The sequence below is a fragment of the Enhydra lutris genome, unplaced genomic scaffold (assembly GCF_002288905.1).
Source record: "Enhydra lutris kenyoni isolate GAN:26980312 unplaced genomic scaffold, ASM228890v2 scaffoldscaffold5, whole genome shotgun sequence".
Taxonomy (NCBI): Eukaryota; Metazoa; Chordata; class Mammalia; order Carnivora; family Mustelidae; genus Enhydra; species Enhydra lutris.
Genome location: NW_019154089.1, coordinates 12,175,800 through 12,202,513, shown reverse-complemented (window position 1 = coordinate 12,202,513; position 26,714 = coordinate 12,175,800). Strand labels below are relative to the sequence as shown.

The 26,714-nt window shown below is 39.1% G+C and overlaps 1 protein-coding gene across 2 annotated transcripts in view; it reads left to right on the top strand.

The window, feature by feature from the left end:
* The window catches only part of LOC111140940 (proline rich coiled-coil 1), a 39,675-nt gene extending 24,939 nt beyond the window's left edge, over positions 1 to 14,736 (top strand). For both annotated transcript variants that reach the window (XM_022493209.1, XM_022493208.1), the window contains exons 8-9: positions 10,530 to 10,632; positions 13,997 to 14,736. In XM_022493209.1, the coding sequence (XP_022348917.1) occupies positions 10,530 to 10,632; positions 13,997 to 14,206 (313 nt within the window). In that variant the 3' untranslated portion in view covers positions 14,207 to 14,736. The remainder of the gene's footprint in view (positions 1 to 10,529; positions 10,633 to 13,996) is intronic.
* Positions 14,737 to 26,714: the final 11,978 nt, after the last annotated feature.

The window sequence follows — 26,714 nt, the reverse complement described above, 5'->3', positions numbered from 1 at the left end:
TTTGTACTTTAGTTGGCTTTTTTATGGGAGAAATTATTTTTAAAATGCTGAATTTATTTATACTGAAAGAGCTTCCTAACTGTTGAAATCGATCTCTTTTGTAATCACATTTGGTTTTGTTATATTTTTTTGTTTATTTATTATTGAGTAGCGTTGTGCCTGGGACTTAATGGCTATAGTATATTAAAAATATTTTCCAGCTCTGAGGTTATACTGCTGGCAAGTTGGGAGAAAATAATGTACACAGATGAACAGTTTTAAGTGACTGTATAAAATAGTGTGTAATTTTTTGCTGGTAGGAAATATATACAGTACAAGGAGAAATAAATGTAGAGGTACCGTCACATGAGATATGTGGGCGAGTGGGACTTGGACGGGATTGTGAAGAGTAGGTAAAATTTGGGTAAGTGACAAATATAGGACATTCTGAGTGGAGGAAGAGTTTGAAGATGATGAGGATTCTGGGGTCAGTAGTTACATTAGCTTTGCTGATCATTTGTTGTATTAGGAAATCAAGTGATATGGGAGAGAGCTTTGAATGCTTTCTTTGTAAGCACCAAAGAGTCATCTAGTGATCATTATTTCATTTTTCCCTTATCTTAACTTTTTACAGTTCATTTATTGGTTATCTTAGAAATTAGTCTTTTAATAATAAAAATTGTGACTTGGTAATACTGAACCACTTTTAGTATTCTTTACCCAACATCCCCTTCATCTTTTATGGTATTATTTTCAGTTTTCTTAATTGTGCATACATTTTACACTCCTAAGATATTAGTAGTGTTGTCCTTTACTGTCAGTATTCATTGATACTTATTCTCTGAATTCCTTCCTGTAGTTTTGTTTTCCTTTCTGGGATCATTTTTCTTCTGTCTCAGGGACTTCCTTTGGCACTACATTGTAATGGAGACTTTATCTACAAACTTTCTTAGCTACTGTTTGAAAAAAAAAATTTTTTTTTTTTAAGATGTCATTTATTTGAGAGAGTGAGCTTGAGCAGGGGGTAAGGGTAAAGGGAGAGGGAAAAGCAGACTCCCAGCTGAGTACAGAACCCGACACGGGGCTCGATCCCAGGACCCCAAGATCATGACCCAAGCTGAAGGCAGACACTTAACCAGCTGAGCCACCCATGTGCCTCTGAAGATACTTTTAATTCACATTTACTAAGGCTGTTTTTGCTGGATATATAAGTCTAGATTGGCTGTTCTTTTCATTTGGCACTTTTTCTTTAATCAAAATAAACTTGTGGTACAATGTTTTATTAGTTTGAGGTATATAACATAGTGATTAAACAATTCTGTACATTACAGAATGTTCACCATAAGTGTAATTATCATCTATCACCCTACAAAATTATTATGGTATTTGTGACTATTCTGTATGCTGTATTTTTGTTCCTCCTGACTTATTTTATAACTGGAAGTTTGTACCTCTTAATCCCCTTCCCTATTTAGCCTAGTCTCCCACACCCTTCTCTTCTGGCAATGACCAGAAGAGAAGTGTGTTAATGTGTTTGGTTTTTTAGTTCCACGTGTCCATGAAATCGTGTGATACTTGTCTTCCTGGGTCAGACTTATTTCACTTAGCATAATAGTCTCTAGGTCCATGTTGTTCCAAGTGGCAAGATGTCATTCTTTATGACTAATATTCCTCTGTGTGTGTGTGTGTGTGTGTGTGTGTGTGTATGTCTGTCTGTCTCATATCTTAATCCATTCGTCTGTCAGTGTACATTTAGGTTGCTTCCCTAGCTTGGCTATTATGAATAATGCTGCAGTCAGTATATGGATGCAGGTACCTTTCTGAATTAGTATTTTTTCTTTGGGTAAATACCCAGAGTGAAATTACTGAATAATAAGGTATTTCCATTTTTAATCTTTTGAGGAACCTCCATACTGTTTTCCATGGTGGCTGTATCACTTTACATTCCCACCAATAGTGCACGAAGGACCCTTTTTCTCTGCATCCTTGCCAATACTTGTTATTTCTTAGCTTTTTAAAATTTTAGTCATTCTGGCGTTCTCTTTGTGGTTTTGATTTGCATTTCTCTGATGATGAGTTTTGTTGTACATCTTTTAATGTGTCTTTTGGTCATCTGGATGTCTTTTGTTGGAAAAATGTCTGTTCATGTCTTTTTTTTTTTTTTTTTTTTTTTTAAGATTTTATTTATTGGAGAGAGAGCAAGAGAGCATGAGCAGGGTGAAGGTCAGAGGGAGAGGCAGATTCTTTGCTGAGCAGGGAGGCCAATGTTGGACTCAATCCCTGGACCCTGGGATCATGACCTGAGCCGAAGGCAGATGGTTAGTCTACTGAGCCACCCAAGTGCCCTCTTCTGCCCATTTTTAACTGGATTATTTGTTTTTTGGTGTACGTTTATATGAGTTTTTTATAGGGATATTAACCCCTTATTGGATATATCCCTTGCAAAGATACTCTGTTAGGTAGAATTGCCTTTTTGTTTTGTTGATGGTTTCCTTTGTTGTGGAAAAGTTTTTTATTTTGGTGTAGTCTCAGTGTTTATTTTTGCTTTTGTTTCCCTTGCATGAGGAGATATATTTAGAAAGAAAGTTACTAAGGCTGATGTTTAAGATACTGCTGTCTTGTGTTTTGTTTTAGGAATTGTATGGGCTCAAATATTACATTTAGGTCCATTTTGAGTTTGTGAATGGTGTTAGAAATTGGTCCAGTTTTCCCAGTACCATTTATTGAAAACTTTTTCCCCATTGTATATTCTGGCCAATTTTGTCCAAGATTAACTGACCATGTAAGTGTGAGTTTATTTCCGGGTTCTCTACATTGTTTTATGGATCTATATGTCTATTGTACCAGTATCCTAATATTTTTATTACTATAGCTTCAAAGTGTAGGGCTTGAAGTTTTGGATTATAATACCTCTAGCTTTGTTCTTCTTTTTGCAGATTGCTTTGGCTATTCAAGGTCTTTTGTGTTTTTATACATATTTTAGTAGTATTTGCTCTAGTTCTGTGAAAAATTATACCAGTATTTTGATAGGGATGCATTGAATCTGTAGCTTGTTTTGGATAATGTGGACATCTTAATGCTATTGCTTTTACTAATCCATAAGCATGGAATATCTTTACATTTGTGTCACCTTTAGCTTTTCTTCATTATCTTATAGTTTTAAGATTACAGGTCTTGGGGCGTCTGGGTGGCTCAGTTGTTAAGCTCTGCCTTCAGCTCAGGTCATGATCCCAGGGTCCTGGGATCAAGACCCAGATCTGGCTCTCTGCTCCTCCTGAAGCCTTCTCCCTCTTCCACCCCCCCCCCCCCCCCCACCGCCTGTGTTCCCTTTCTCACTATGTCTCTGTCAAATAAATAAATAAAATCTTAAAAAAAGTACAGGTCTTTCACCTTCTTTGCAGAATATATTCCCAGGTATTTTATTCATTTGATGCACTTGTAAATGGGATTGTTTTCTTAATTTCTCTCTGCCACTTTGTTATTAGTGTGCAGAAGTATACCAGATTTCCATGTGTTGACTTTGTGTCCTGCAACTTCACTGAGTTTATTAGTTCTTTGAGTTTTGTGGCATCTTTAAGTTTTCCTATACATCGTATCATATGCTCTTTCACTATTGACAGTTTGACTTCTTCCTTATCCAATTTGGATGCCTTTTATTTATTTTTTCTTGTCTGATTTCTGTGGCTAGAACTTTTAGTGCTATTGTAAGGGCCTATTTAGCCAGAGCGGCCCCACCTCGGTTGAACATCCATTTTGTTGTTTATGCAATAAAACTTAAATTGACCCTGCCCCCCCCATGGAAACTTATTTAAAAGCAAGTCCAGGAAACCAATTCCAGGTAACAAAGTCCAAATACAAGGGTGGGTCAGGCCAGGTGGAGGTATTCAATCAGTGGGGGCCATACTGTCTCCTAGCTACCAAGGTGATAGGCTAGTTTCCATAGCTACTGTGGGGTGAGTTGTAATTCAATCAGCCACCTGTGTGTGGCCAGGCCCAACCACATGGCCTTTGCTCTATAAAAGTTAGTCTGTGAGGCAGGGAGGGGTCGTCCTCTCTGTAAGGGACGGCCCGACCTGTCTGTTTGACGATGGGTCTGATTCTTGATGCTTGGCGCGAAATAAAGCTTTGCTTGACTTTCGCTTTGTATCAGTCTTGCTTCTTTGACCATGGACCCATTACTGGGGGACCCAACACTATGTTGAATAAAAGTGGTCAGAGTGGACATCTTAGTCTTAGAAGAAAATTTCAGTTTGTCACCATTATGATGTTATCTGTGGCTATATTGAGGTGTGTTCCCTCTAAACCCACTTTATTGGGAATTCTTAGCATGAATGGATGTTGAATTTTATCAAGTGCGCTTTCTGCATTTACTGAAATGATCATACGGTTTTTATCCCTGGTTTTGTGAATGTGATACGTCACATTGATTTGCAGATGTTGAACCATTCTTGCATCCCTGAAAGAAGTCCCACTCAACTGTTATGATTATTTTAATGTATTATTGAATTTGGCTTGCTGATGTTTTGAGGATTTTTGCATCTATGTTCATCAAGGATATTGGCCTATAACTTCCTTTTTTGTAGTTTTTGTCTGATTTTGCTATCAGGGTAATGCTGGCCTTGTGGAATGAATTTGGAAGTTTTCCTTCCTATTCTGTTATTTATTTTTTGGATAGTTTGAGAAGGGTAAATATAAATAACTCAGAATTCTCTTGTGAAACTGCCTGGTCCTGGATTTTGTTTGTTGGGGGCTTTTTTTTTTTTTTTTTTAAAGATTTTATTTATTCATTTGACAGAGAGATCACAAGCAGGCAGAGAGGCAGGCAGAGAGAGAGGAGGAAGCAGGCTCCCCTAGAGAGCAGAGAGCCCGATGCGGGGCTCGATCCCAGGACCCTGAGACCATGACCTGAGACGAAGGCAGCGGCTTAACCCACTGAGCCACCCAGGCGCCCCTGTTGGGGGCTTTTTGATTATTTTTTTTTACTAGTAATTAATGTGTTCACATTTTCTGTTTCTTCCTGATTCAGTTTTTGTGTTTTTTTTTTTAAAGATTTTATTTATTTGACAGAGAAAGAGATCACAGGGAGAGGGAGAAGCAGGCTCCCCGCTGAGCAGAGATCCCGATTTGAGGCTTGATCCCAGGACCCTGAGATCATGACCTGAGCCGAAGGCAGAGGCTTAACCCACTGAGCCACTCAGGCGCCCCCCAATTCAGTTTTGTATGTTTTTTGGAATGTATACATTTCTACATTCTGTTGTCTGTTTTGGTGGCGCCAATATTTTCATAGTATTCACAAGTATCTCAAAATTTTTTAAATTCTTATGTCATTTGTTACTTTTCTTTCATTTCTGATTTGACTCTTTTTTTCTTGATTAGTGTAGCTAACGGTTTGTTTATGGTTACAAAGAAGTAGCTCTTGATTCTTTGGGGGGGGAGTCGGTTTCTATTTCCACTCTAATCATTGTTATTTTTTTCCTTCTGTGATCTTGGAGCTTTGTTCTTTTCCTAGGTCTTTTAGGTTGTAAGGTTGAACTTTTTAGTTGAGGTAGTCCTTTAGAACTGCTTTTGCTGTGTCCCAAAGGCTTTCAGCTGTTGGGTGTCCATTTTCAGCTGTTTCCAAGGATTTTTCGAGTTCCTCTTTGCTTTCTATGTTGACTCCTTGGTTTAGTAAGAAGCATATTGTTTGGTGTCCATATGTTCATGTTTTTCCCAGTTTTTAAAATTTTTTTCCTTGTAATTGATTTTTAGTTTGATAGCCTTGTAGTAGGAAAAGGTACTTGATAGGATTTTATTCTCTGACACTTACTGAGTCTTGCTTTCAGCCTAACATATGATTTATCCTGGGAACAATCCATTTGCTATTGAAAAGAATGTGTCTTCAGTTGGTTTGGGAAGCAGTGTTGTATACAGATGCATTAAATCCATCTGGTTGAAAGCTACCATTTCCTTACTGATTTTCTGTGTAGATGATCTATGCATCATTGATGTGTAAGTGGGGGTCTGAGGGTGAAGTCCTTTACTGTTATTGTTTTACTGTTACTTTCTCCCTTGAGATCTGCTAATACTTATTTTACATATTTAGATGTTCCAATGTTGGGTATGTAGATAATTGATATTGTTCTACTACTCTCTTGTTCAATTGATCCCATTATTACTATTATTATTTAATGCCATTCTTTGTCTTTTAATACAGTCTTTGTTTCAGAGTCTGTTTGGTCTGATACATGTCATGCTTCCCAGTTTTTGTTTTGGTGGGGTTTTTTTTTTTTTTTTCCACTTCCATTTGCATGAAATGCCTTTTCCATTCCTTTACTTAAAAGTCTCTGTGTGTCTAGGTATAAAGTGACTCTCTTTTAGGCCACATGTAGATGGGTCTTGTATTTTTATCCAGTCACCCTATGTCTTTTGATGGGAGCATTACGGACCTCATTACCATTTCATTGTTTTGTAGTTTATGTAGTTCTGCCATGTTCCCTTCTCTTTGTGACTGATGGCTTTCTGTAGTGTTAAGTTACACAGTCTGAAGTTGATGTTCTAAGTTTAGACACATTCAGAAAGCACTTTACTCATCCCTCTACCTTTTATGTATATGAAGTCATATTTTACATATTTTTATTTTGCAAATCCCTTAATGTAGATATAATTGATTTAACTACTTTTGCCTTTTAATGTTCCCAATAGCTGGGTAAGTGATTTATCTACTTCCTTTACTGTGTGTTTGCTTTTACCTGTGAAATTTGTCCCTTTTTCAGTTTTCACCTCTAGGCATGGCCTTTTCTTCTTAGAAAAAGTCTTTTTAACATTTCTTAAAATGATTGAGTGGTGATCAGTTACTCTTCTTCAGGTAGCGTATTCCTGATTGTAGGTTTTTTCTTTCTCTACTTGGAACAGATCATGCCACTCCCTTCTGTTCTACAAAGTTTGTGTTAAGAAATCTGGTAGGTTTATGGGGTTTCCCTTATATGTAACTAGCTGCTTACCTCTTGGTGGCTTTAAGATTATCTCTTTAATTTTTGATACTCTGTTTCTTGGTGTGGACCTCGTTGGGTTCATCTTACTTTGGTTTGTGATTCTTGGGCCTGTATCTGCTACCTTCACCAGGCTAGGGAAGTTTTCAGCTCCGTTCTTGCTTTTCTGGGACCCCTATAATGGGAGTATGTATATAGTATGGTTAATGTCCCAGAGACTATTTAGCCTTTCATTTTTTTTTTTTCCTTTTTGCTCTTCTGCTTGGTTGCATTATGATAGCCTGTCTTCTGGATCACTGGTCTGTTCTGCCACTCCTCTCCTTTGCTGCTGATTCTCTCTAGTGTATTTGTCATTTCACTTACTGTATTTCAATCTGATTGGCTCTTTTTTATATTTGCTGAATTTATGCACTCTTCAGTAGACTGAATCTTTGTTTCATTTAAGCATATTCCTATCTCCCGTTTTGACTTTGTGAATTAGGTCAAACACTTAGTTCTCCCAGTGTTGAAAGGGTGGCTTTCTGTAGGGATGTTCCCTGTGCAGTCGATGTGTGTTGGGAGCCTTGAGGTGTAGGTGTACCACTGCGTCCCATGCTGGGGCCGTCGCGGCGAGATGGCTTGAGCGCACCAGGGGGACGGGGATCATTGAGGCCACCGGCCGGCTAGAATGCACCAACTCTGCTTCTGTCTGCATGGTCAAAGTGGAAGGGGCACATAAATAACTTTGCTCCTGAACACTTCCAACCCCAGAGTAAAGTTTAACCATTTCCCCACCTTTTCAGAGATGTTAGTGGTGGGTCTCCTTCACTTCTAGTCTGCTTGGTGACTTCAGGCTGGGTGGCATTCGGGTCCAGGTCTTCACCTCACTCTGAAAGTTTATCCCCCGTCGCCAGCATTATTCCATTTGGTCCTCCTGCCTTCTACAGCTCTGTGACACCGTAGATGCAGGACTTGTGTACCTCTTCCAGCTTTTCTTTGGGAACATTAGTCTGCCGTCAGCTGTCCCATCCTCCGTAGATGTAGTATGTGGTATTTTTTCCTACCAAATGCCTTTTGACAAGTACAGTAGCCTATTAGGAAGATTAGGGATAGTAGAAACAGGTGATTATTGAAAAGCATGGATTTGAACTGTACAAATCCAATTATATGTGGGGTTTTTTTTTGATACAGTACGATACAGAAAATATTTTTTCTTGCTGTGATTTTCTTAACTTTTCTCTAGCTCACTTTATTATAAGAATATGGTGTATATATATAACATAGAAAATACATATTAATAGACTTTTACCAGTAAGAATTCTGGTTAACAGCAGGCTATTAGAAGCTTTTAGAGAGTCAAAAGTTAAATTTTTTACTGTTCCAGGGGGTCACAGCAGCACTAACCTCCGCATTATTCAAGGGTCAACTGTAATATTAGGAAATCACTGGTTTCTAGTGTGGGATTAAAGAGGAGAGGATGGAAAGGTGGTGTGAGAAGGTACGGAGTTGCAGAGAGGGAGGATATGTGAATGGAGAGCAAAGCCAGGATCCCTACCACTTGATCATTGGTGCTTTGGTTACTTCTATCTCCCGTGGTCCTGTGGGAAGTAAGTGCTGAGAAGATAAAGTCAAAAACATGGTTGCTGATCGAGAAAGAGCCAGACACCCAAAAGAGATCCCAAATGTGTTTAGCCCTAACAAAGAATAGAGCTAGGCCAGACCTGCCTGCCTCTGAATTTCACATTGAGAAAAACTACCATGATGTGTCCCTTACCTGGACAAAAGCCTGTGTAAGTATGGACTATCCTTATTCGGAGGTTAACCCACAAAGTTGAAAAATCTTGGGTTGTGTGTTAAGTGTAAAATGTCCTTTTTTTCTGAGAATTGACCGGTGGTGGTAGAGATCTTTTGTAAAACAGAGTGGCAGTTCTGACATTGTTTTGAGATTTTTGCTGGTAAATGAAATCCAAGTATCTTGGAACTACAGTTCTTCTTAAGCCCTCTTTTAGTCAGAGTGACCCCTATGAGATCCTTCTAGTCCGAGTTCTTTCAGCAGCTGCCTGGAGAGGGGTAGGAAGGGACAGAGACAGAGCCTTAGGAAATGTCTGTGAATCATGTGAGGGTGGGGTGCCGGGGAAGTTGAAGGACAGTAATGAGGAGTGGAGAGTCCAGCATTTCCCCCACCAGCAGTACTAGTGAAAGAGATGGAAGAGGTTTTTTTTTTTTTTTTTAAAGATTTTATTTATTTATTTGTCAGAGAGAGAGAGAGGGAGAGAGAGCAAGCACAGGCAGACAGAATGGCAGGCAGAGGCAGAGGGAGAAGCAGGCTCCCTGATGAGCAAGGAGCCCGATGTGGGACTCGATCCCAGGACGCTGGGATCATGACCTGAGGCAAAGGCAGCCGCTTAACCAACTGAGCCACCCAGGCGTCCCATGGAAGAGGTTTTCATGGGCGTGATGGTGGTTGCAGTTCTAGCTACTGAGTGGGATATCCCTCTTGACTTGGTTAAGAGCACCATTGAATTTCAGACAGCAAAGAGGACCTTAGAGTTCTAATCTGTATTCAGCAGCATCACGGGATGGTGGGGACCCAGGCCGGGTTGGGGAGGAGGGGGGCTTTCACCTTCCCTGAGTCTGCTTTTCAGGAAGTCCATGCCTGCCAGCTTAATCACCACGATTGTTCTCTATCTGCATTATACACAAGTTACTGACTGATTAGTATTCCAAATAAAATTCATATCCTTATTTGATGTTGTTTGTTTGAAACCAAGTTTTAGGATATGAATACTACAGATACTACCTGTTATCATTTTAATCCGCAGCAAAACTTATTCCATTTTTACTTGCTGTTTCTTTGAATATGTTAATAGAAGTTACCTAATTCATTTCGTGTTTTATCACATTCCATTAGATCTACATATTTTTAAATATAGACAACTTTTTTTACTCTGTATATCCTCTTGTTATCCAAACTCATTTCATGGCATCTGGTGGTTGCATAATTCTGGTTATCTAAAATGCTGGTGCTGTTACAGATGACTTAAGGCAATTATAAAATGTATTTTTATAATTTATGAGTAACTTTAAATGGAAGAAAGTTTTCTTGATTTCATGAAGTGTTTTCAAAGACATTATCAAGAATAAGATTTGTTACTTCCTCTGAATGAGCTTAATTTGCTAGTAACTTTGCAAGTGGGCTACATAGTAACCATAGAGATGGTAAAATAAAATTTCCTGTATTTTAGCAAGTGACATTTTTAAAAAGTTACTTGTGATTAAGTATTTGCATATTCAGATGAGTAACTATCTGTTGCTTTTTTGAATATTCCTCTTCCCATCCTTCTCCCTGAGTCTGAGCAAGAAAAACTTTACCTGGATAAGTTTCAGGTGGTTTTTTGTTGTTGTTTTCCTCATTCCTGTTGGAATTAAGCCAACAGGTCATTTTATATATAGCTTTTATGGATTATTCTCTTGAAAACTGATACACATTTCGTTTTTGAACTCCAATGGTTTATGGGAATGATACTAACTATTGTGGGTTTGTTCTGTCTGGTCACTGTAACCTTTATTTGGCACATGAACAACTCATCTATTCTGTTGCAGGTGGTTTGACATTGGTTGTTTGATAGTGGAAGACCCCGTCCATGGCATTCACCTGGAAACGTTTACACAGGCCACACCTGTGCCTTTGGAATTTGTACAGCAGGTTCGTTTTCTTCTTTTTCATCCTACTCCATAGAAACTTGAAATACCGTTTTTAGGATACAAGTTTGTGTGAAATAGGCTATATATTCTTGATTTTGTGGCAGCTTTGCACTGTTAGCCTTTTCTGTTTTTCAGTTTCTAGTTTGAGTACCTTCCTCCTTTCTTTTCCAGCTGTCTTTGAAAAGGTAATATGTCACAGGCTTAATCACTATTTTCCTCTTCTTTTTATTATCCTGTTCACTACTGTCAGCAGAAAAAACGATTTACCTGTTCTGCTGGTGGTCTGTTTACCTTTCATTATCTATCATTTTGGTCCCCCATTACTTCCGTACCTTTGTCTTCGTTCATCTTTTGTAATAAGTGGAAACCAGTTTAGAAACCTTACCTGTGGGGTGCCTGCGTGGCTTAGTTGGTTAAGCATCTCCCTTTGGCTCAGGCATTGGGCTCTCTGCTCCCTGGAGAGCCTGCTACTCCCTCTGCCTGCCACTCTGCATACTTGTGCTATTTCTCTGTTAAATAAATAGAATCTTTTAAAAAGAAAAACCTTACACGAAAGGCACATGGCTTTCGGTTTGTTAAAAATTGAACTCTGAGTTCACTCGTCCACGTGGTATTTAGAATGGAAGCATCATGTACAATAACTGGTTCCCTACCTTTCATCCTTTATTTACATTCTGGTTTGTTCGAGAGGTTTTTGTGGAAGGCTTAGTACTCCATGGAAAAGTGCATTTTGTTGTCCTTTTCCTAAGTTCCATTTCACAAGATTTTCAACACATTTGGTCTTATGGACATTGTTAAATGTCATCTAAAACTCTCTCAAGAGTTAGTTGGGTCTTTAGCTATTTAGCCTTGTTCATGATGGTCTCCCTAGGCATCATGACCCTGTACATAAACCACCACCATGGTTTATGTACTTGCCCGGGCACTGTCATCCCCACGAGGGCGTTTCTCAAACACCATCCTAGATATTATGGATATTTCACATTACAGAATCATTTTATGTCCTTCAGTGAAAGGAGTAGCTTTAATAATGTCTGCTGGTAAATGCCCCCCAAGTGGAAATATCCGACTCCGGAGTCCCAGTAGGGGTCACCAGGCACACTTGAATTTTTGCCATAAGCCTCAGTCTAAGCTCCACGTTGGGCAGTGGCACAGAGAATTTGCTCCTGCTAGCATACCAGCTCCTGTTCCACACCGTGTGGGCCCAGACAGTCTTCCTGGTTCTCAGATAGCATGTCCAGCTAATCATGCATGAAGGGCATATCTCCACTGTTTCAGTTTCAGCATACTAGGTCTGGGAAGCTTTCCCCAGTGAGACTGCAGTGTCCATCCTCACAATACAGTCAGGTATCAGAAGGCCACTTCACACCTAACAGTTTCCTTACAGATTTGACTGTAATTCTATCAAATTGTGTCCCTCCGTATATCCATCCAGCATCAAGGCCAGACTAAGCATTGTCTTTTTACTTTGATGTTAGTTATGGTAGAGAACCACCACCAAGTGGTGGACTGTTTTGCCTTTTTCTTACTAGTTTGCATTTCTCTATGTATTCAGTAAACCAGCTTCCCAGGAGGCAGAGCCATCTCTAATTTCCATGGTAACCTTACCTTTAGTGATAGACTGCAGCCCTGATGCTGCTCCAGTCCAGCACTGACCACGTGGCCACCCAGCGGCCAGAGGTTTTTCAGCCCTCATCCTTTCCTCCCTGCTCTTCGTAAGCTACACATTTCAAGGAACCAGGGCTGTTCTAGCCAAGTACCTTTCCTGACACCAACTATTGAGGTTTCAGACCCAATTCCTGTGTCTGGGAGGGGTTTTTCCACACCACCAAGGAATTTTAGGATTCCAGATGGTGTCAGACATTTCATCTCAATTCTGACTCTACACCTGGAGATAGTATCCAATCCCACAGAATAAGGACTCTGTCCTACAAGACTGGCCCCTCCTCATCGCAGAGGCCAGTGACAAGTCCAGGTGTCTTGTCTGGTTCTACAGATTGGTTCTAACAATCCCCTCCTTCTCAGGAACCCTCTCTACTCACTAAGTCGCTTATTTATTATGAAAAGATAGATCCTGGAAACAGGCAGATGGAAGAGATGCAGAGGGCAAGATCCCGGGAAAGGGCGCAGAGCTTCTGTGTGCTCTCCTAGCCTGCTGCTCTCCTAGAATCTCCACATGGGCACACAGGCACCAACCCAGAAGCTCTCCCAACTCCAGCCTTTTGGGGTTTTTATGGAGGCTTCATTGGATAGTCATGATGGAGTCAGTCATTCACCATTGGTTATTTAATCATCTTGCAGCCTCTCTCCCTGTCCTGGAGCTGGGAGGGGGTGGGAAGACAAGCTATAACTGACCTTTGAGTAACATGGGTTTGAACTACACAGGTCCATTTATAAGCAGACTCTTCGACGTTCTTGGTAGTTTCTCTTTTTGCTTTTCTTAACATTTTTTCTATAGCTTAGTGGACTTCAAGAATATGGTATATAATACATAACATTACAAAGGGGGTGTTAATTGACTTATCACTAAGGCTTCTGGTTAACAGTAGGCTGTTAGTAATTAAGTTTTGGGGGAGTCAAAAGTTATATTGTGGATTTTCAGCTATACCAGGTGGTCACTCTCCTAACCTCTACATTGTTCAAGGATCAGGTGTATATGTATTTTTAACTGTAAATCACAGTATCACAAACAGAACAGCCTGGCCAAGATTGGTTTATCCCAGAAATGGCCTGATGGTTCAAGCAATAGCTTATCAGTTTACTCAGTTCAAACATGAGCATGTTAAAAGAGAAAAAAGGATTTCAATAGAATTGAAATGTTAGAAATAACTACCATAGGGTTAACTGTTAGGTAATTAGGATATATATATGCCGGAAAATCAACACAAAAATCAGACCTGGTGATCAAATATTAGAACCTCAGATACCTAATGAATTAGACAACATATAGGCCGAGATGTCAGTGAACATTTCAGATGATGGGAAGGCTCAGAGAAGAGCACACTGATGAGGGAGGGACTGTGGAAAAGGACAGGAAGGATTAGGGGTGGAGGCTCTTTGCTCAGCATTCCTCTTCCTCTTAACCTGAAGCAGCATGGACTCCTACTGGAGCCTTGGACGCTGAGTGCTGTTAGATGGCATCATGAGATTAAGACTGAGTGGACACTGAACAGAGGAGGTTTGTGTAGTAGTGTTCTGAGTCTTCGTAGCCTTAGCCTTGTCACCTCACAGAGCTGCCAGCATAGCTGTGTTTCTCAGGGTTTGTTGTCCTCTATACTAAGGGACTTTGGGATGTCACTTAGAGCTAGGCCCAGTCATTTGTTTTCAATGCAATATAAATCATACCCAGGTTCATTTTTCCACAGGCTCAAAGTCTCACTCCCCAGGACTACAGTCTGAGGTGGTCAGGCCTTCTGGTGACAGTGGGTGAAGTCCTGGAAAAGAGCTTAGTGAACGTGACGCGGACTGACTGGCACTTGACATTCACCGGCATGTCTCGCCGGCAGATGATCTACAGTGCAGCCAAAGCCATTGCTGGAATGTACAAACAGCGCCTGCCCCCCAGGACCGTGTGACATGAGACTCACCCAGGGCACAGTGACCTCTTCGCTTGGAGCGTGGCGGTAAAGACTTGGTCCCATCCCCTTGTGGGGAGCTCCAGCAGATGTCGGGGTCTTGCGAATGTGCCTCTAGGCTACACTTGATCTTTTCTAAAAAGGCACGGTGTCATTCCAGTAGCTGCAAAGAAACAGATCCTTGCTGTGATTGTGTAATTTCACGTACCACAGTTCTTAGAAAACAACTATTTTTATAGGACAATTTGATATACCAAATCTGTACGGTGCAAATTCACGTGCTACGACCTTTAACTTAATGATACGTACTTGATTATTTTGTTGAAGATTGAAGAACATGTCATTGTTTATTTCATGATTTCTCTCTTCTTAGTCCTTGATGCTTTTTGTGTGTGCGGGTGATCTCAGGTCTGACACCGAACCGCGTGCTCAACAGCTGACCCTCAGACACCTACTTGCAGGGAGATGGCGCACGTTTCTGTGCATACTTTTTACATGGGCCAAAATAATGTTTGTTGTTTTTTTTTTTTGTCATCCTGTACATACACACATCCTCTAAAAAAAAAAAAAAAGATTTCAAAGTAAGTTTTGGCATTTCACATATTTAGATTCTGAGACATTGCAGTACTATTTTATTTTTCTTTGCTATATGACAACTAAGTGGCCCATGATTTGAGTGTATTTTAAATCAGAAGCATTTTGTTATTTTTATATAGTACTATTCAGTATTTTCAAGTAAACTCAAGACAACAGCCATTATTTCTGCTTCCACTCATATATTCAAGTGTCGTATAGAAATTTTTCAGAGGAATTACTTTATTATTTATGGGGTTGTATGCCTCCTCTTTTAATTAAGGTTACTTAATATTTAGTTTGCCTTAAACACTGCTTTTCTAACTTGGTGCCATTCTGCCTTTACTCTTTATGGAATTTTCAGTGAAACTATTTAATATTCAACCTGGTTTATCTAGTTCATCATGTTTGTATTTAGTGACTAAAGCTTCTCCCTCCCCCCAGCCCCAAATAATATATTTTAGCATTTTTGGATTTATATAAATCAGAATTTAAATAGTTTGTCTTATACTTTGGATTCTACGTATGCAAATTCCTATAATGTTTTGAAGACAGTTTCTTACACAAATGTGATTTAATTTTTACTTACTCGTCTATACAGTTCTTTAGCTGTAAATTAGCAGGTGTTGAAGCTCTTACCCTGCACTGTCACTACAGGTAACATTGCTTTGTATTACTTTGAGTACTTACACGATTTTTGCTTTTTTTACCTGAGGATGAGAAGCATTATTTTCACAACTCTCTGTTCATTTCCAAGCACTGTATGATTGCTTGGTGAAATTCCGACTTGTCTGTCATTAAAAGGAGAGAAAAGACATGTAACCAATTGTTGCGGCGTGATAGGGCTAGAGTGATTTTCTCCCCTTTCATTGCTATTTGTGCAACACTTGATGTTTTCTCCATCTGATTAATAAAAAAGAGAAGCCTTTCTGTACCATTTGCTTTTTTATCCTTTATTTTAAAAAAGCTACACTTCTCTAACAGTATTTATCATGGCATTGGCCAGGTGACAAATCACGTTAGGGACAAAGGATGCCCGTTCTTGGAATGTGCGAGTGCGAATAGGCCATTTTCCCTCCTGTTTCAGGGAATCTTAGAGGTCCTAAAAAAATGTCTGTTTTCTCTTCTTTTTATTTTACCAAGTCTCAAATAGTTTAGGTCTTTGAGGGCTGTTTTCATAGAATCACAAACATGGACATCCCCTTAGAGTACAATTTTTCCACAGTCCTCAAATTCTTCGGTTATGTGGTGGCTGGTGTGAAGCCAGGTAATTTTCCCATCCCTGGTCATCTGCTGAGCCTTTGGCCCTTTGTAACAGTGTGAGTGGGCGAGGAGGATTAGGGAAGGGCACATGGAAGAGATAAACCCACCATCCGGTTTTTGCCTCTGATGTTTTTTTTGGCCAACAGTTACTGTTGAAAGTCATCCAAGCATGACTGACTCCACACACTGTTTTCCCCACCTCATGCTTATTTTTTCATCTTTAGATTTGTCATATGAGGGGCAAGAAAAGTAACTCCTTACCTCGTACATGCCACAGCGGCTTGAGCTGGGCAGGCCTGTCGTGAGTGTTGGCCTGAGATAAGCGAGCCCTCAGTCGGCGGCCACATTTCCCCTCACCAGCACCCAGCTGTCCCCGGTTCTTTGCCCTTCGGGCTCATCTCCTGCCGACACTAGCATTTCTGAAGGAGAGTCAGACTCTGGGCTCTTTGCTTTTTTTGTCCCTCAAGCTTCTCAGAAAAACCAGCCTCTAACACAGTTCTTCACCACTGTTCTTGTGGTCGGGTCTTCAATATTTGTTCTTCTGAAGCGCTCCAGGAATCATTTAGTCAACTTCCTCAGCTGGTACACTGTTTTGTTTTAATTAAGCAGTGTGAAAGACAACAGGAAAAATGCAGCAAGAGTAATGTAACATCAGCCTCGGGTGACAGAAGGGAACTCCAAGACCCTTCAGTTAATAAGCCTGGACCAGGTCTGTGCCACTGTTGGAAAACTTCTGGCGGGTCCAGTTTTCTCCTCCTTGTCTCTTAATTACTTCCCCATTCTTTGTTCCTTTTTTTTTTTTTTTAATTTTTATTTATTCATTTGACAGAGATCACAAGTAGGCAGAGAGGCAGGCAGAGAGAGAGAGGAGGAAGCAGGCTCCCTGCCGAGCAGAGAGCCCGATGTGGGGCTCGATCCCAGGACCCTGAGATCATGACCTGAGCCGAAGGCAGAGGTTTAACCCACTGGGCCACCCAGGTGCCCCTCTTTGTTCCTTTTTATCTTAAGGATTAACAAGGTAGAAAAATCGAGATGACTGAATTTAAACCAAGTGGTGGTATACTGGTAAGGTTAAGGAAAGTATGATATGCATGTATTCAAAAATTATGCAAATTACTGATACACTCAGGGTCAAGTTAATTACTTTATGTTGTTGAATTTACATTGTTCTTTGACTACAAAAAATTCTCAATAGATGTTCGTGTTCTCTGAATCCAAATTGATGGTATTTTGTGATCCAAAAGATGTTGGGTAATGCATAAATTAAGAAAGTTGGATTTTTACTCCCAGCATATGATGTTCATTCTTAAGATACTATGCAGGATGATGTATTGGATAAGAACAATTTTATAAGAATGTAAATATGTTACAAATAAATAATACCTCAATTTAGTTCCTGAAGTTGTAAAGTGATTTTTTAAATGCTGAGTCATATTAATATTCTGTTAGAAGGGCCTATATTACTTTAATAGTCCCAACGGGTTACTGGTTGCCAAGAGTTCCTACAGAATAGCAACTTAAAAACATATCTTTCAAGTGCAGTGCTAATGATTCAAATATACCTGAATTGCTAATTTTCATGCTCAGAGAACTCAATATTTAGGGCAGACGATATTTTGGAGTTGGAGGTGATGGGCAAGAGGTTATAGCCTGTGCTCCTGAGGAGATGTCTTGACTGGGGAGTTTAATTTGCCCTTAACCTCCACAAATATCTCCTCCCCCCCCCCCCAAAAAAAAGAAAGAAAAGGAAAAGGTTACTATATTTGCTATTCTGAGCCTGTGATCTCAGGGCAGAGATTTCTGTTTTGATTTGTTAGGCAAGGGGGTACTTCACAAAAGACCATGAAATATCATTTGGGTGTTTTGTTTGTTTGCCAAAGGAAAAAAAATACTGTTTTTAGTACACTAGAAAAACACCAATTCAGAATCCAGGATAGGCTCTATTAAATTTATACTTCGTTTTAGAATCAACTGGAGGAGAAAAAACAGTTTAGGCAAGAGAAACAAAATTAGCAAGACAAAATTAGCAATTAATATAAAGATTTAAAAACTTACACATAAAGGAAATTTTTGAAATTGTCCTTAACATGAATACATATTAAGGATTTAAAGCAGTAAGAAAAAGGAACTGATAAGCGCTAAGTGCATAGTGCTGGTTCGGTACTGGAGTAGAAACAGAATCAGCTACTAACTCAGTATCCTCCCAGTGAATCTGTTACAAAGGACTGAAGCGGAGGCTGTCACTTCCCAAATCCTTCTCTTATAAAACATCCTGCATATTTGCTTCACGAACTTAGTGGTACATAGCTAGTCCTGTAAATATTTGTTGAATTCAACTTACTTGAAACAATAGCTTGAGACTTTGCCCTGGTATACTCTCAGTTTTACAACATTATGTTTAAGGAACACTCTTTTTATTCCATATTTTTCATTTTAGTTTTAAGTACTGCTTTGGGCTTTGCCACTGGTCTAAGAATATATTTGTGGTCATTGAATATTCTGCTCCCAAATTTAAGAAACCAGAAACTAGGTTTACATTTTACTGTTTTTAGGATTAGAGCCAGAAATGTTCTAACTAGTCTTCAAGAACGATACCACATATCTCGTAAAATATATTTTAATGTTCTGAGTCCTCCTGCTCCAGGGGCCACACTTGAGAACCACTACTGTGAGACCATTCCTGCTTCATTCTTCATGTCCTAAGATACTTTAGAGACGGATATCACCCAGATAGCATAGGTCTTTCCTTCGTTCCTGACCTCACTCTCCCTCCCTCACAAGAAGAGCAACTAGCAACTCTTCCTGGACAAGATACCACTGAGAGAATCCTAGAACGGGGATGAGGCTGAAGCAGCCCTGCACCACGGAGACGGAGAGACGCTGTGTGAGGAGAGACCCAGCCAGCTGCTTGCCTACGTTGCCCTCCCCGAGGCCGGCAGAGCACGGCACAGAGACCCCTGCCGAGCCTCTGGATACTTCACAGGGAAAGGAAATCCCAGGGTAGATATCCAGTAACCCCAGCATTATGGGTTGCTTCTTGGGAGCCCCCACTCTAGTCTCAAATCCCAGAAATTGTGGGCAAGACTACAGGACTTGGCCATCTTTGCCAATAGATTTCCTCCCCGCAGCACCCAAGCAGTGGTCCCGATCAGCAGTTTGCTCACCTGCAGAACCAAGCATGTGGCTCAGTCTGACCTGGCAACTCACCACAGGGCGGGTCTGCCCCCTTCAGGTCCTCTAATCAGTAGCCTCCCCAGCCCTGGATCCTGGTCTTCCCCCACCCAGGCAGGGGAGCTGAGCCAGAGCCCAGCCCTCTGTCGATTGTAACCAGAAAGGCCCACAGGAACCCCCGGAAGCTGCAGAGCCTGGCAATGCTTGTGCAGACAGTACGGCAGGCAGAGCTGACCATCCAAAGAATGAAGCCAGTGCCAGGTAGTGGAGGGTTCCCCTGATTTGCCCCATCAGAGGAGCTAATTCATACCCTACTCACCATTAAATAAAACTCCCAACACCACCAAACCAGAAAGCCAGACTCAAACACCTGGAAAGCTACATAGCCCATCAATTCTGGAGTGGAGAACCCGAAAGGCAGAGCTGATAGTCTGCAGAGCAAGGCTGGAAACCCTGCTGAGCTAGGAAACTGGGAGAAATGGGTTGGCTTGAGAAAAGAAAAGCCTTTACCAGCCTTGGAGCTGGTCTTCCCCCTGTGGTAGGACAGGGAAACTAATTTGTAGCCTCACTCATTGCTGAATAAGGCCTCAGCCTGCCTTCTCAGAGAAGTCAGCCAGAGCCCATGGGAAGCTAGCCCCCATTTATAGAAAAAAAAAAAAACAGTGGCCTTGTTTGGTCAGGAAATTCGGTGTACACTCTTGCCTGATTCAGGTCCCCAATCAATGTGCCATGTGTCCTGGGCCCTGGCCTGCTGTCCTGCCAGGGCATGGAAGCTACTCACAGTCCCACCAGCTGCTGAGTATAGTACCCAGCCCCAACTGTCTAGTATGCCGACCAGAGAGACCAGGCAACTTGCAGAGCCCATCCTACCATTTGACTTGGGCAAGGAACCAAGCCAGCAATTTAATCCAACTATTCTGAGACAGCCACACCCCACCACCCTACACTAGCTTCAGAGGGTGGGCAGGTGCCTCCACCCAAAAAGACCCAGATAGCAAGCCCCACTACCACAAGGATGTTCTTAGCAGATATTTCCAGAAAGCCATATTGAGCTTCCTGGTGAGAAGTGTCTAGGCCTACTCAAACCTATGAAGTATGGAAAAGGAATCACTTATTTGAATGTGTAAATACCAACATAAGGAATCAAGATCATTAAAAATAAGATAACAGAAAGCAGCAAAGAAAACCTGAAGATCCAATAAGTCTTTAAAGAAAGGGAGATCTATCAATTACCAGATAAAAATTCTGAATTAGCCTTCCCCCGACCAATCTTGTTTTCCAGAATAATCCTTTTAAAAATGTTTGGAAAAGGCGGGGGGGGGGGGGGATCGGGGGGAGGGACGAATCATGAAAGACTATGGATTCCAGGAATCAAACTGAGGGTTTTGCTGGGAGGGGGTGTGGAGGGATGGGTGAGCCTGGTGATGGGTGTTAAGGAGGGCACGGATTGCATGGAGCACTGGGTGTTATACGCAAACAATCCTGTAACACTACATCAAAAACTAATGATGTACTGTATGGCTACTAACATAATAAAAATAAATTTATAAAAATTGAAAAAAATTAAAACATGTTTAGTGAACTACAAGAATATACAGACAACTTAACGAAATTTGAAAAATAATGCATGCACAAAATGAGAAGTTCCACTAAGAAGGAAACCATCAACAACAAAAACCCAAACAATTCCTAGAGCTGAACAATATAACGAGTGAATTGAATTCAAAAAAGAGCTTCAAAAGCAGATTTGACCATGCAGAAGAAATAATCTGTGACTGAAAGAAAGAACATTAGAAGTTCTACAATCAGGGAAAAAATTTTTAATATATCTCTCCTACTATTAATGGGACACCATCAAAAAAAATACTATCCACCATCATGGGAATTCTACAAGGAGAAGAGAAAGAATAAGCAACAAAGTATGTTGAAACAAAAAATGGCTGAAAACATCTCAAAACCTGGGGAGAGAAAACAAAATCCAGATACATAAAAGCCAAAGGACCCAAAGTAGGTTGAGCCCAAATAGGGCTGCACAGAGACTTATTATCATTAAATTGTGAAAAGTCAGAGATAAATAATTTTGAAGCTAGCAAGAGAAAAGAGGAAAGTTACATGCAAGGTAATCTCCCCCCCCCACCCCAAAAACTATCCATCTCTCAAAAGAAATGTTCCAGGCAGGAAACAATGGGATGACATATTCAAAATATTTAAAGAAAAATTTGAACCAAGAATTCTATACCCTGGAAAGCTCTTCTTCAAAAATGAAGGAGAGATGGAGACTGATCCTGAGTCAACAAAAGCTGAAGGAGTTCACCTACACCTGCCTTAGAACAAATGCTAATGGGAGTGCTTTGAGTGGAAACACAAAGAAGACAATTAACATCATAGAAACATAAGAAGATAGCATAAAACTCACTGGCACTGGCAAATATATAGTGACAGATTCTGCAATACGGAATGTCGGTACATAATACACTTACACTTCTAGTTTAAGTTTTAAAACATAGTAAAAACAACCATATCTGCACTATTCTGTTACTAGATATAAAATACTTAAAAATATGTATACCATAACATCAGTAACTTAAAACGGAGGTAGAAAAAGTGTAAAGTTTAAGGATGCTGCTCAAGTTCATTTTTAGTTTGAATTACAATTTTCAAATATTTTATGTAAACTTCATGGTAACTTCAAAAGAAAACTCTATAGTAATTATGCAAAACAACATTACAAACAGTTCAAAGCATACCGATACCAAAAAACATCAAAACACAAGAGAGGATATGAAACAATGGACAATGGATCTTCAAAACACCCAGAAAATAACTGACAAAATTACTTACCAATATCAAATAATTACTTCATCAATAGTTAATAAGTATCAATAATTGCTTTAAATGTACATGGATTAAATTTTCTAAAACAATGGCTCAGAGTATGGGGAAAAAACTATCAAGATCCAATTATACGTTGCCTACAAGTAATAGACTCACTATAGCCTTAAAGAGACATAGACATAGATAAAGGGATGAGAAAAGGTATTTCATCCAAATGATAAATAAAACAAAGCAGGGAAGCTCTACTTGTATCAGAGAAAATAGACTTTAAAGAAAGACCGTAATAATAAGAGACAACTTGGCATAATATAATGATAAATGGATCAATCCCCTGAGAAGATATAACAGATGTAAATATTACTCACCACAATTAAGTGGGATATATCCCAGGCATTCAAGGGTGAGTCAGTATCCACAAATCAAATCAATGTGATACCTCATATTAACAAGAGAAAGGATAAAAATCTTATGATCCTCTTAATAGATGGAGAAAAAGCATTTGACAAGACATCCATTCACAATAAAAACTTTCAACAAAGTGAGTTAAGAGGGAACATACCTCAACATAATAAAGGCCATATATGACAAACCCATAGCTAACATCATACTTGATGATGAAAAACAGACTTCTTTTCCCCCTAAAATCAAGAAAAAGACAAGGATGTCCGCTCTCATTTTTATTCAATATAGTACTGGAAGTCCTAGCCACAACAATCAGACTAGGAAAAATAAGTAAGATGCATCCACATTGTTAAGGAAGAAGTAAAACCATCCCTATTTGTGGATATCATAGTGCTACATATAGAAAACTCTGAAGACCACACCACAAAATAAAATAACCATTATAATTGACAAATGAATTCAGTGAAAAAACTATCCTCAATTGAGGATACTCAACACACAGAAATCTGTTGTATTTCTACACACTATAATGGAGAAACAGAAAAAGAATTTAAGAAAACAATTCCATTTAAAATTGCATCAAATAAAATAAAATACCAAGGAGTAAATTTAGCCAAGGATGTGAAAGACCTATACTCTGAAAACTATAAAACACTGATGAAATTAATTTAAGGTGACACAAATAAAAAGAAAGATATTCAATGCTCAGGGACTGTAAAAGATACAAACTTCCTGTTCTAAAATAAGTCACAAAGTAAAAATAATGCATAAGGAATATAGACAATATTGTAATAATGCATGGTGACAATGCTTATCGTGGTGAGCACTGAGTAATTTATAGAATTGTTAGATCAGTATGTTGTACACCTGAAACTAATACCTCATACTATGTTAATTATACTTAAATAAAAACCCCCAAAACCTTTAGTAGATACACAACAGATAAACTGAAAGGAATCTAAGCACATCACTGTGGAAAATCATCAAATCACAAAAGGAAGGCAAAAAAAGAATAGAAGAACAAAAGGTATAAAACTGGCAGAAAATCATTAACAAAATGGCATTAAGTCCATACCTATGAATAATTAAAAGTTAATAGACTCAGTGGAGCATGGGACTCTTGATCTTAGGGTTTTATATTCAAGCCCCATGGTATAGAAATTACTTAAAAATACAAGGGTATTTTAAGAAAAAAAGTAGGGGCACCTAGGTGGCTTAGTTGGTTGAATGTCTGATTGTACTCCAGTCATGATCTCGGGGTTCTGGGATCAAGCCCTGTGTCGGGCTCTGCACTCAGTGAAGAGTCTACAACCCCTTCTTCTCCCTCTGCCCCTCTCCCTGCTTATGTTATCTCTCTCAAATAAAAAATAAATAAATGCGCTAACTTTTCCAGTTAAAAGAGAGAGTGGCTGAGTGAATTTTTTAAAAAGGACAGAACTATACACTGCCTATAAGAGACTTTCTTTAGCTATAAGGATACATACAGACTGATAGGGAAGGGACAGAAAGATATTCTGTGCCAGTGGAAAGCAAAAGAAAGCAGAGATAGCTATATTTATATCAGGGAAAGAGACTTCAATACAAAGACTATATTAAGAGACAAATAAGGTCATTATACAGTAATGAGCAAATAAGAGGATTAAACACTTATAAATATTTATGCACCCCAAATTAATTGGAGTAATTAAATAGATAGGCAAACATTAACAAACCAAAAGGGATAAATAAATAGTAATAAACAGTAGGGAACTTCAATACTTTACTCTCATCAATGGCAGATTATCCAGACTGAAAACCAATAAGGAAATACTGGATTTAAATGAAGTATTATTAAGTTCATCTCACCTAGGTATTCACAAAACATTTCATCTAAAAGCAGTAAAATACATACTTTTCTCAAGTGCACATGAAACATTCTCCACGATATATCACATATTAGGCAACAAAAAGTCTTAATACATTTAAGGAGACTGAAATCATAACAAGTAGCTTTTCTGATTGTTAACAGTTTAAAACTTTTTAAAGATTTATTTTTTTGTTTGAGAGAAAGAGAGAGTGCACGTGGTGGGGAGAGGCAGAGGAAGATGGAAAGGGAGAGAGTCCCAAACAGACTACAGAGTGCAGAACCCCAAGCAGGACCCAACCAACTGCACCACCCTGGTGCCCCTGATTGTAAGAGTTTAAAACTTCAAGTCAATTAAAAGGAAACTTGATATTTTACAAATATGTAGAGATTAAACAACATGGTACTGCACATCCAATGGGTCAAAGAAGAAATGAGAAAAAAAAAAAAAAAAACCAAAAAGTAACTTGAGACGAATGAAAATACATACCAAGATATCAAAACTCATGGAATGAAGCAGAAACAGTTCTAGGAGGTAAGGTCATAACAATAATGCCTCTATCAGAACAAGAAAGCTCTCAAGTAAATAAGGAACTCTACTTTACGCCTCCATCAAACTAGAAAAAAGAGAATGATAAAGCCTGAAGCTAGTAGAAGCAAGGTTATAACAAAGGCCTGATTAATTAAATAAGGACAAAAAAGACAATAGAGAAGCTCAATGAAACTAAGCTATTTTTTTTAAAAAAGTTGACAAGCGATATATAGATTCATCAAGAAAAAAGAGTCAAAATCAGAAATGAAAGACGAGATGCTACAACCCAGTAGCAGGAAAATACAAAGGATCCTAAGATACTATTATGAACTGTATGACAACAAACTGAACAACACAGGAGAAACAGCTCCCCCAAAAACATGCAAGCTAGTGGAGAATGAATCAGTAATAAGAAATAAGAGCAGAGTAAGGAGATTGAGTCAGTGATCAATAGTCTTCCAAGAATTCAAAGGGCATCAGATGGCTTAATTGGTGAATTCCATCAAAGATTTAAGCAAAATTAATATTAATTCTTCTCAAAGTCTTTCCAAAACCTGAAGAAGAGGGACTCCTTCCAAACCCTTTCTATGAGGCCAGCATTACCTTGATAATAAAAGCAGACAAGAATACCACAAGAAAATGAAATTTCAGGCCATCCCTGATGAACATAGATGCAAAAATCTTCACAAAATACAAGGATACTGGTGTGCCTACCTGGCTCAGTTGAAAGAGCATGAATTCTTGATCTCAGGGTCCTGAGTTTGAGCCCCATGTGGGGTATAGAGATTACCATAAAAAGTAAAAAAAAAAACAAACAAAAACTTAAAAAAAAGAGAAAGAGAGAAAGAGGGGAGTGCCTGGGTGGCTAAATCAGTTAAGTGTCTGACTCTTAATTTTAGCTCAGGTCACCATCTCAATGAGGGTTGAGAGACGTTGGGCTCCACGCTGGGCACAGAGCCTGCTTAGGATTCTCTCTCCTGTTCTTCCTCCCACATCCCTCTCAAAATTTAAAAAATAGAACAAAATATAAGCATACTGAATTTAATAGGACATTAAAAAGATCATACACCATGATTAAGTGGAATTCATTCCACAAATGCAAAGGTAATTCACCATTCACAACTGAATATGATGTACCACAGTAACAAAATGAAAGATATATGATCAGCTCAACAGATGCGGAAAAAGAACCTGACAAAGTTCAATATGCACGCATGATAAAAACACTCAACAAAGTGGGTACAGAGGGAATGTACCTCAACCTAATAGAGTCCATACATGACAGATTCACAGTTGGCATCATATTAATAGTGAAGAGCTGACAGGTTTTCTTCTAAGAATAGGAAATGACATACACATTCTTACCAATTTTATTCAGTATGGTTTTAGAATTCCAGGCCAGAGTAGTTAGACAAGAAATAAATTGCATCCAAATCAAAAAGAAACAATGAAAACTGTCACTATTTGGGGATGACATGATAATCTATATAGAAAGCCCTAAAGATGTTGACCAAAACCTGTCAGAACTAATTGACAAATTCAAAAGGTTGTACGATTCAAAATCAATACACAAAAGTCTGTTGCATCTCTATACAGTAATAATAAACTATCAGAAAGAGGAATTAAGAAAACAGTCCCATTTATAACTGCATCAAAAAGAATGAAATACCTGAGCAACAAATTTTACTACGGGGTTAAAAGACTTGTACATGCAAAACTGTAAGATATTGATGTGATAAATTAAAGAAAATACAAATAATAGAAAAATATTTCATGCTCATGGACTGAATAATCAATAGTTAAAATACGCATAGTACACAAAGCAAACTACAGAATGAATGCGATCCCTATCCAAATTCCAATAGCATTCTTAAAAAGAGAATAGAAAA